Source organism: Rhopalosiphum padi, chromosome 4, assembly GCF_020882245.1.
Source record: "Rhopalosiphum padi isolate XX-2018 chromosome 4, ASM2088224v1, whole genome shotgun sequence".
Classification (NCBI taxonomy): Eukaryota; Metazoa; Arthropoda; class Insecta; order Hemiptera; family Aphididae; genus Rhopalosiphum; species Rhopalosiphum padi.
In genome coordinates, this window is record NC_083600.1 from 3,583,476 (window position 1) to 3,595,894 (window position 12,419).

General features: G+C 24.8%; 1 protein-coding gene across 1 annotated transcript in view; it reads right to left on the reverse strand.

Annotated features, from left to right (window-relative positions):
* Nucleotides 1–12,419, reverse strand: part of LOC132929280 (chaoptin) — an 85,484-nt gene that overhangs the window by 14,119 nt on the left and 58,946 nt on the right. Inside the window, exons 3-5 of the mRNA XM_060994529.1 lie at nucleotides 5,042–5,189; nucleotides 4,466–4,613; nucleotides 9–119 (exon numbers count right to left, since the gene is read on the reverse strand). Coding sequence (XP_060850512.1) covers nucleotides 9–119; nucleotides 4,466–4,613; nucleotides 5,042–5,189 — 407 coding nt within the window. The remainder of the gene's footprint in view (nucleotides 1–8; nucleotides 120–4,465; nucleotides 4,614–5,041; nucleotides 5,190–12,419) is intronic.

Consider the following 12,419-nt stretch of genomic DNA (forward strand, 5'->3'; position numbering starts at 1 on the left):
ATAATCACCCATGTAAATTAAGCCAATCCAAATTTTTTATGTTGAAAAATGATTTAAGTGGCACTTTATCCAACTGGTTATAGCTGAGATCTAGTGCTCTTAGAACTGATCCGGATGACCTGTAATAATTAAAAATACAAATATTTACTATACATAATATATAATTGTATGCGAAAAAAAAATAAAAATAAAAAATTGTTATATTGTTGATTTATGTCATTTACGAGAACATAATTTGATCAGTTCAACAATGATCAATAATAATTTAGATTATAAATCTTATAGCAAGCAGAAACTCGATTACTGATCTAGTGGCTAGTATAATAATTTAATAGGTACCCAATATCACTAATATTTTAGTTTTTTAAATGATTAACGTATATTTTATACGTTAAATAATCTTAATAAACATAACCCTGTAAACTGTGTACTCAGTGGCGTCGAAATAGCTGAGAAATAGTTAGTCAAATATGGTGAAAGATTTTTACGCACCATATACCTCTAAAAATCTTTAAGTAGAACCAACCCACTCCCTTATGTCACTGATCTTACATTAATTATAAATAATTCCATTAGAAAAATAAATTAATTGTTGTATTAAATATCTTTGTTGATTTCATTTTTATGTAAAATATTTATATTTTTAAAAAATTATGGTCTAGTTTCCAAATATATTGTTGGTACGATTTTAAATAAAAGTAAATAATTTATTAGCATACAGCACACAATAAGATAACATGTTATGTATTTTCTAAATAGTATAACACATTAAAATTTTAGATGAATAATTCAGAATATAGAAAACCAATGAAGTTGCACTGCTGTATTGCAGATGTTGAATGTAAAGTCACAGTATGTTATTTAGACTTTATATAGTAGATCACAATGAAGGATGCATTAAATTTGAATTCAATAAAAAATTATTGAATATGAAAAACGAAATTTTATATTTTTAAGGGTATTTTATATTATGCTTATATATTTATATTGCTATTAGTAATTTATTTTTATTTTAGTTATAGGATAGCACGAACGACGCTTTTATTAGGTATATAGTTATATTAATTCATATTTTTATGTAACGTTCTTAGTTGTTCTTAACTTACAAGTCATTAAAAACGTGTGTAGAACGATGTGAATAGCTATACGGTATTTGAGATATTTTTTTTATTGAAGTATGAACGACTTATAAGAAATATTAAGTTGTCAAGCTTTTTTATTCAAAAACAAACTTTTTATTATACATAAATAAAAAAATAAAAATAGTTTAGTAAGTTTTAGTAATAATAGTAATATAACTAAATACTAAAATATCCTTAAAAATTGAAGTTGATATACATGCTCCACTCAGAATCATTTTTCGTGTGCAATGATTTATGATTCAATTAAAATTTAATACATCGGTTACAGTAACCTACTCATTCTCGTCAAAAAAAAAGTTTTAATTTTAATTTGAAAATATACTTAAAATAAAAATAATCATATAATAATATTAATACTTATATAATAATATAAAAAAATAATTTCAATTTTAATTTTATAATTATTTGAAATTCAATCATGATTCCAATTGCAAAGTATAAAAACAAAAAAATTATATAATTTTTACAGTTTTTAAATCCGATAAAATTAACAAAAAATGTTTGTATTTAAATTAATTTTTGCATCCTTAATTATTTTAAAAATACAATACAGACGTTTTGAACGTTGGTTAAGTATCTTGTTTTAGTCATAATAGGGTACCTGATGATATCATAATACTTCTAAGGTATATCAGAATAAAACAATGCATTTGTCTTGTCTCTGATTGTTGTGCAGACAATGGCACTACATCAACTCAAAACGTTAATGAAATTATAATACCTATTAATAATATTATGCAAAGCATCTAATAAAGTAATATGTTAAGAGGACGCTACACCCGCATGTGTTGTATCCGTCTTACATGCGTACAACATAGCAAATTTGCGTTCAGTATAGAACACATTATGTGTTGTTAGCTTTAATATTAGAGACAATTTATCTGTCATCAAAATTAAATGTTAGAACATTATTAGTATCGTAGCCTTGATTTTTATTCGATATTTTAATTTTTAGCAAAATACAAGGATGTAAAAAATTACAAATTAAAAATGCGCATATCTATAGCCTTATAGGCAATAGATTAAAAATTAAAATATCGAAAAAAAGTCAAAGCTACGATAAATGTTCTGACTTTCAATTTTTGTAATAAGTAAGTTTACACAGATATTAAAGTTCACAATATATGTAATGTGTTCTACTGAACGCAAATTTGCTATGTTGTATGAATTTAAGACGGATACAAATGATACAATATAATATGCTAGTGTAGTGTCTTCTTAACAATAATATCACTTCTTATTTACATACATTTAGGTGTTGTAGAAATGATGTCAAATACGTGTATATATATGAGATGCATTTTAAGTAAAATTGTATAATTTAAACAGTAATACATATTAAATATATAAATACATATTAATTTATAAATTTAATTAAAAATTGTAATGGAATATGCAGTAAATTATTATAGATAAAATATATGCGTGGATATGAATATAATAGATGAAATTAGTACTGATATTATCAAAAAAACTTAAAACCATTGTGTTTGAAAACTCCAATGATGGTTAGGTTTATAACACATTATTTACGATAGTCTTGTTATTAAAAATTGTTTAAAGTTTTTCTTATAAGATAAGTATCAATAATCAAAGGTAGTAACTTTAAATCAATGATTAAAATGGTTATAATTAATATCATGATGTTTGCAATTAAAACTATATAACGTTTAATGTTATTAAAACTAATTGTAATGCATAAGACGGATGACAACAGATTGTAGAACTACAGTTAAGTTAGGCAAACGTGAATCGTTTAATATGCCATAATATTATCATTTTGTGCAGAAATGCTAATAAGTTCATAAGTGACTTAACTTTACAAAATGTTTAATGTATAATCTCTATATTTGGGGTTTAAATTAACATTAAAATATTATGTTCATATTAAATTAGATTCTTAGCCCAGCAATGAATGTATTATTATTACAATGATGTGTGTGCTTTTTTAATTTTTAATTTTTGTATCAAAAGTTACATTTTATTCGAGAAAAAATGCTCCTATTATCGACATCTTCGGGGGGAGGTTTCTGGTATAAAATTCAATCTAGTTAGTACTTTGTTGGATCAAAAGTAGTAATGTCTTAGTACTTTAAAAATAATCTAGAAAAATAAAGAAAAAAAAGGGGAAAGTAGATAACTACTCAACTGTACAGTTGGTGTTGAAAGTACCTCGTTATTGAGTAAGTTAGTGTATTATATGTTTTAAATTTGAATTTAATGATAAGCATTACATAGGTATACGAAAAAAAGGTTTAAAGCGTAAACCAAACGTCATATTATTATAACGCATTTATATCGCTATTTAAGTAATTTATTTTATTATTAGTAATAGGGCAACTTGAATTAGATTTTGACGAAAATATTGCATTTGAAAATGTCATTATTTATACAAAATATACGTACGTAAAAGTTTTAAGTCTACAAAAATAATATTTTTAAAATACCTACAACAAAATAACTAAAGTTGTTATTCGTCGACTCGACGTTCAACTATGTAATTTTTAATATAAATTTATTCAAATTTAAACTCTAAATGTCCAAAAAATAATTGTGAACATTTTATTAAATATTCAAGCTGTAGATGTAAAAATTGATTATTTTTTTTTTAAATTGATTAAATATTTTTTAAATATAAAATAATTTGCAATTTAACAACGAATTTTGTTAAAATTTGAATTTAAAATGCTTATAACAAAAAGTTATGCTATTGTATCTTAAATACTTTTAATTAGCTATAGTAACAACTTTAGATAAACTTTGTATTAAAGTTTCAAGCTATTTGACAAAACGAAAGTTTTTTATTGATATTTACCTTAAAAAAAAAATACTAAAAAGACGACAATTTAAAATGTTTACGTATCTTTTTTGTTTTTAAATTACGTCGTTTATCGTATACAATGATGATAAATCATTGAATTCAAATTTAACACATCCATTACAGTACCTCACTCGACACTTACTGTATAGCAGAGTAGTACCCACTTACCTGCTTATTAACATAATTAATTTGAATAGAACAAAAAAGAAGAATAATAATATAATGTCATGGTAATTAAATAAATTGTAGATTTTAGCATCAACTTAAATAATTAAATTTTATATTTTATATCTATATTTCTATTATAGGTACCCGTATATCAGAAGTATATTATATTTATATAATTATTGAAATTCTCAAAAAATCTTAAATAGTAAATTTTATATGTAATCAATCTGGTTATAAATATTAAATGTTTATACCATATAGTCATAATATAATATATTTACATTATATGGTTATATAAGTTATTATATTTAGATATTTAATAGTTTAAACTTACGCAAAGGCCCTTTCAGAAATTATTCCAATTCTGTTGCTCATTAACCGTAGTGATTCAATGTGTGTTCCTTGTAATATATCATTGTCAACAGTCTCGATCTCAGATGACATTACATCCATATGACTTATTCGAGTACCAGTTGCTACTTCTATAAAAAACAAATTTATCCACAAAAATTAAATTTAAAAATGATAATATTATATTATAAGTGTTTTATAATTTAAATTGTCAACATTTAACAAGCTTCTATTTAACGAATGGAACCATGACATTTTCACTTGAAAAAGTTTCTATCTAACGAAAAATATTTCCATTTAACGAATTAATTTTGTGTTACTTTTCTTCAACAAATATAAATACTATTATTATTTATAAAGTACATACTCATCAAGAGTAGTATTTGTACGAGTATAAGACTATATTTTATTTTATTTTATTTATTTCATTCTATTTATTTAAAATCAAATACTATAAGACATACATATTTTACCTTGTTACTAGAAATTATATTGAGTATTAAGTAACTTATAATTCGTTTTTACTTAATTTTTAGATTGGATATGTATTTCTAGTTACCTGGGATTGTGTACAAAGGAACTGCAACACATGCGATGTGCATTCTTAATGCTTCGTCTGTCTTGCATGTACACATACTGTTGAATAAACAAGGCGTCGCTGCCACTGTCGTGAGCGTGATAACCAGGAATGGAAAACATAATTTCATCTGAAAAATAAAATCATCGATTAATGGTAAATATGTCATTTCAAACTATCAACACGTGTATTAAATTATAATATTAAAAAGGATTTACTGTTTATGGTAATGGTATGGTAAGGTATTGGTACATAATAATATATGTTATGCATACCAAAGCCACCAATAGTCTAATTAATTGATTTTTATTTATACAGGTTAAAAATGTCATTATTATATTAAACACAATGGCCTGAACACAATAGGTACCTGATTTTATACAATATCATCATTTTTATATTATAGTGGTCCTCATTATCACCGCCTATACGTGTTATTAAATTATATTATTCATCTCACTGTATTAAATTATATAATAATATGAAGTTACGTCGATATAAGGTTTACACTATTCTGTATTACCTAATACAGCAATAGTACCTACTGCGTTTGCCTATAGCATTTGAGTTCTATCACATTGCATTTTACCATAGATAAACCTGTTCATCTGTATAGTATGACTGCGATTTTATAATTAACTACAATAATTAACTTGTTTTCAAAGGCATGGAAAGTGGTCCAGTGTATTCGAATTTTAAATTTATTAATGTAGTTTTCGTTTTGTTTAAGTATTTAAATAAAGAAATGTGGATAGTTTTTTAAATTTATATTTTTGTCATATACACCAAAGAAATGATGCGACAATTTGTTATACTTAACAGTAGACGTGAAGCAGCTCAGTTCTATGTTTCTAAGGGTGACAAAAGTCTAAATGCCCGTGTCTGAATACGTTGAGATTAAAGTCACAGCTTTATTCAAATTTCAAATATATATATTTATTTTATATCCACATTTGCATTGTCATTATGGGCAATCATACACAAATTGTAGAGAAGAAATGTACTCATGTCACGCCAACGCCATAATAGCTATGAATGAAAATGACGTTTGGTTACAGTTATACAGGACGATTTACTAAGAATACATACGCCATTCTATTTAATATTATTTATAGAATTTTTATGTTTACTCAGACTACATTTTTAGCCATGCGAATTTTTTTTCAGATGAGAACTGCTCTTTGTTATCATAAACAGTTAAGTCGATGATTTTTTTAAAAACGTTGATGAAGAAATTAAAATCTTAACAAGTTAAACGTAAAAAAAACAATATGGATGATTTAATTAATAGTCAACGATAGTAGATTAAGACATTGCTCAATTTCTAAACATCAATATTAAAACAATTTTTTTTATTTACTTTAAAATGTACAAGAAGTTTGTATTGTCGCAGTAAGTACACCTTCAATGACATAGAGGTCTTATAGTTTTAACTTTTATAATATATGGTCTCTAAATAAATTTAAAACAATATTTGAATAAATGCATTTTAAAATGATAAAAGAACGACGAGTATGCTTTGTAAATCACTGTGTATACACGTAGTGGACAAGACTCAAAAATGTATTGTTAAAGTATTTAAAGCTGACGGTAGATACACCATTAGACACGACCGGAGATTAGGTGTATGCAATATCGTTGTTTGTTGCCGGAAGGCGGAAACATTCCAAAGCTTGCTTATTCACCCTAACCAAAAGTTGTATGAATAAAAATCTATCGTTTTTCCTCTTATGTTTATTGCTTATCATCATATATCTATTCATGTGATGTGACGTTTTTCATTAAAATAACTACATAGGTGATACTTGCGGATAAGTGTAAAGGATAAAATACTAAAATCCATGTCAGAGAATTAGTGAACTGGCCACTCGGGCAGTTAATAAGATACACATAAGACTATGATATGCATTATTATTGCAGTACCATCGAAAATAATAAGGTTAGTGGAAGATAACAGTTCATTTTTTTTAAAGGGTAGGTTTACGCCTATAATACTATATATTCTATTATATTACGGTATTAATAATACAAATTAAAACAGCGTAGAAACTATTAGTAATTAGTGTAAAATGAGTATATTACGAAGGTAGTTATCGATAAAAAGAGAAATATAAAACAATTATTACCAATATAGCCTACACAGTGAGAAAATTGGGTTTTTTTACTATAATAATTATGAGGGATAATTTATGGGAAATAAATATTATTCTGCGCACTATAGCTTAATGGATAATTATCACGCAGATTAATTCTGATAGCCTAGCCACCCAGGAAGTGATTATATCGTGTTATTATAAAAATAAGTCCACAAGAAAACCATATTTTCAATTGTATTTTTATACTGAGTCCTAAATATCTACGTGCCTATATAGTTGACGGTTTTACCTTTATGACTTCAATATCCTTTGTTGAAATAATTACATCACTTAAAATATTTTTTTTTTTGAACTTATATAGTTTATTTAAATATATCAATTTTTACTTTACGATAAAAGTATAACTATCCTATCTATCGTTAAATAAATCTCACTATACGATATACCAACATCGCACGAACAATTCGATCGGGCCGTAACAAATAATGTTTGATTGAAATTAAATTTGAATACCTATTATACGTATTATACTTTGCCGTATAAAATATTGGTTTTATTATTGTATTTCTGAATTTAACAATGTTAATATTATTTTTTTTCGTACATTTCTTATAGCTCAGAACATAGTTGAGTGTTTTCGAAGAAAACAACAAGCGAAAAACAATAAAATGTAAACCACGCTAAAAATTATAGCTAATATTTTCGTGCAATGTCGAGAATATTACGTGGTGGACATTTTGGTCTGCAGTGGTACACTTTTAGATCGGAACACTCTCTGTGTTTTTGCCAATTAGGCCATAAACACTACGGTAATAAAATAATTTCATCAATTCAACGTGTACGTAAACGGCACGCGTGCGAGATAACTATATATTAGGTACGCATTTCATAATGTACTCGTAGTATATACGACAACAAATATTCGGATCCAACGGAGTCGTGTGATTATACGTCGTATTAGCGTATTCACACGTGGCGCACGGCGATGCATATAATTGGCCGTACAAAGGAGCGACGGATGCTCACGTAAATCTTGAACCGAGAAATTGTGCAAAAGTTTAACCGTTTCCGTCAAAAGGCTCGTGGAGTATATTACGAAGGAGACGAGAAGCGCAAGTGCTATTATAATAGTATGAGGGGTGGTATATAGGGAATAATACAATAATATATTCGCGTGTATACAATAAGACGTCGCGATTTTTTTTTCACTAGACGATCATCATCTCTACACACATTTTATTTTTGATATCACATGATATTTTGTCGAGGTTATATATTATTATCAAATAGTGTTCAAAACATTTAATAACGACAATAGTTCACACTTCACGTAACCCGCCAGATACTTAAATTTAAAAATTATTAATTTAACGATTGTACACAAGTCCAACTAGCGTTGTAAATTGTAAATACTATATTATTATGATGTACTGTTATAATACCTAGTTCGAGTTGAGAATTATTATTTCCGTCCAATCGCCAACTATTTATTACTATTCGAAATGTTTATACACACATTTCGAATTTTTATTTTTTTATTATTACTATTACTATTATTTTTTTTTTTTTAGTCGGATGTGCAAGAAACACCGTTACGCAATAACGTTGACAGATACGAGTAAATCACTATTTATTTCCTGTTAAAATATCGAGGAAGCATCGCCCCATTTTTCTTTGCCAGTAATAATGATATAGCTATGTGACAAATGCTTGTTGTGAAAAAAGTACATTAACAACGTTAAATTATAAGACCAATCAGAGGATCATTAATGTCGAATATTCTAGTTTATTATGGTTTTCAGTTTCGACAAAATATGAAGTTGTTCATAACACAATAAATTATTTTTTATTAAATATAAAACGTATAATAAAGTATACATTATTATTAACTAACACGGCAATAAATAATATTAAAATGTTAAATATAATATATTGCTTTTTTTAATAAAATTAAAAAAAATAACATTCGTTGTTGAAGTACGTACAATTTAAGTATAAGTAAATATTTAAAAATAGAATTGGTATTTGAGTGTTTAAAATAGGTTAGTTTAAACAATAATATTCTATCTGTTATTTTAATTTTCACGAACTTATAAACATGATTTTTAATTTTATCTCTTTAATTAAAAAAATATTGAACAAACATTATAAATATCAAAAACAAATCATTTGAAAATTATTATTTGTGATTAAAGTTAAAACAAGATTAATATAAATTTGTTTCTAAAATTCTTTTAATTCACTTATAGTTATTGAACATCATGATGAAATGATTAAATCGGTTTGAACTTATATAATATTATTTGTATTTGTTTAATACTCATGCAATTTGGATATAAAAATTTGCAACAATGAATAAATATAATAATATAATCATAATAAAATGGGTGTCAATTTATTAATTTATTTCAATACTTAGTTATATTTTAGTTTTTACAATGTGACTGACATTCAATATACTATTATAAAAATGCTAATGATAGATGTATAAAATATTTTAAAACGTAGTTTGATGATGATATCTATTGCATAGTAATTGCTTTTTATAACAAGAACTGATTTTTCAAATTTTGTTTTAAGATAATAATCGTATTTTTTTTGTTTGTACAGATATAATGACATAGCAATCAACTCTATAGCTACATCTTATTTTTACCGGAAAATCTTCAAACACTGTTTAAACGATTTAAGAATTATTTTGCAGAAGGAGGAAATATAAATTAACGTGGACTAAGATCAGTTTGATGTCCATATTGGAATTTGTATTGTGTATTTTTAAGTATGACCTTGGATTACAAAAAAATACAAAAATAGATCGATATGCGATTAACAATGCACTATCGCATATTATGGTAATGTTTACATATTAAGTTTGAGAGAATTTTAAGGTAGAATCAGTCACATTTATCTAAATTAGATTAAAATAGAATAGTTGCCTAAAATATATGTATCAATTATATCAACAATCATTAAAGTTAAGATGGAATAAATTTATATGTACACTTCTGCATTAAATGCAATTTTTATTATTTCTACATTTTTTTTTTTGTGGGAGGGGGGAATATGTAGAACAGTTAAATTTGTCAAGTATTCAATAAAATATTATTATTTTAAATAATGAATTTCAATAGTGTTCGGATGTATAAAGTTTATAATAAAGTACTATTATAGATCTAAAAGGGTAAGCCGATTAATAATATTAGTATTATAAACGAAACAAAATTGTCTAACTGGGATGTGTCGTTTTATAAATTATGTAGTATACACGTTAATAAAGTTACTTTATAAACTAATTAATTATCTATTTTTGATTTAAATACATCGATAACGTATTTATCTATTTACAGTGAAATTAAATGCTGTAATGCGTCCGGTATTTAACAAACGTAGAATTTAACATAAACTTGATTATAAATTAAACATTTAAAATAAGTAATTTAGTCTCAAAAGTCATGTTTTTACCTGATCGTCATAACATCCATTAAATTTTTTTAGATTTATTTGTATTAAAATAAATATTATAAATTAATACAATGAAAAATTCAAGTAATTTTTAAGGATATTATTGCAGTTAAAATGACATTTTTAGGGTATTAAAATCCAGTTTATAATAAATTGTTGATGTAGTCGTTAAGTTTGTTAAAACGTTTTAAATATTCTTTGTTTACTCGATTGATCTATACATAATTCAATTTTAAATCCATTTTATCTATATCAATATTTTTGTAATTTGTATAAATTGTATTTTTTACTAGACTAAAACAAAATAGTATCACTAAACTCATGTATTTTTCAACTGATTATATCTTAATTTATTACTGTCAAACTTAAAAAATTTACATTAGGTAATAACTACTTTCAACAAATTTTAAAACGTATCATAATATTATATAAATAGGTACATAAACTTAATATTTTTTATCATACTGTACATGGCATTTGAAAAATAATAACGGTTAAACTTTTAATTAAAATGTTATAATTTTATTTTTTGTTTATTACAATGCCAACGTAATATCTATATAATAATAATATAATATAATGCGTCACTGCATTTTCTTGTATTATTTATATAATATATATAAAAGTCGATTGGAAAAAATATTGTAGACCCATCGTTTATTAATACCTACTTGATTTTCAATAAAATGGGCAAAAAAATATGTTCACCATTTATTACATTAGATTTTATAATACATATTTTTTAATACAGGTAACTATTGTATTATAATTGTTTTATTTATCATTAAGATTTTCAATAATGTACGAAAATAAATTTAATTAAAAAACTTTTTGCACAGTTATTCATCAAATTCCCCCATTATATAAAGTAAACGTTGAGTTGTAAAAATATGGTTAATATGCTCAACATTAAGAAGCTAAAAACGATTATATCAAAACTATCTTGTTATGACTAGGTACCATCATTATTTTGTAAATTAAAACAAAATTAGTGGAGTATTTTTAAGATTTTAAGACATGCGAAGTATGGAGGAATGAAAAATACGCATTATAGTTATTTTAAAGTAACTTCAGTTAATGATGTACAATTTATTTTATTAGTTAGGTCTTTTAGTCATGCTGAACGTTATAGCTTATAACAGTTATTATTACAAAAACTTTGAATTAAATTATATACGTAGTAGGTACCTTTCAAACAGTTAAACGACTGAGTCATATACAAATAAATGCTCCATTCTACGTATAACAAAACGTATTCTCATATTTTATATAAACTAGAAAAGGCTATATTGAAAAAAAAAATGCAATTGTAGTAAATGTCATTATGACTTGACAACGTACGTAAGCACAAATATTTCGATTAAGTAATTTGTATTTATGTTTGTCATAAATACCACGGAAATTTTAATGATATTATTTTGATTTAAACTGTTAGTGTTAAGTGAGCATAACGAGTGAATAAATGAAACCTTATTAGGTTATTTAATGCACAAAAAAGAATATATATATATTACGTATAGTTAAAAACTATTGGAAATATTATTTAATAAAGAGGTAAATGGTCAACTTATAAATCGTATACAGGCTTTTTATTTAAAATTCTATTAGTTTTTACTTTTAGCATACATATGAGCTCTCTTATTTCATAATTTTGCACACTTAAATTAAATACAAATTAAATTCTAAAAATTGTATACAAATGAAAAAATAAAAATTAATTGATTTGTACTTTACTAAAATATTGAACTATACCTATTATTATTAATTACAACGTATTCATGTAGGTAGATATAGTTGATGAT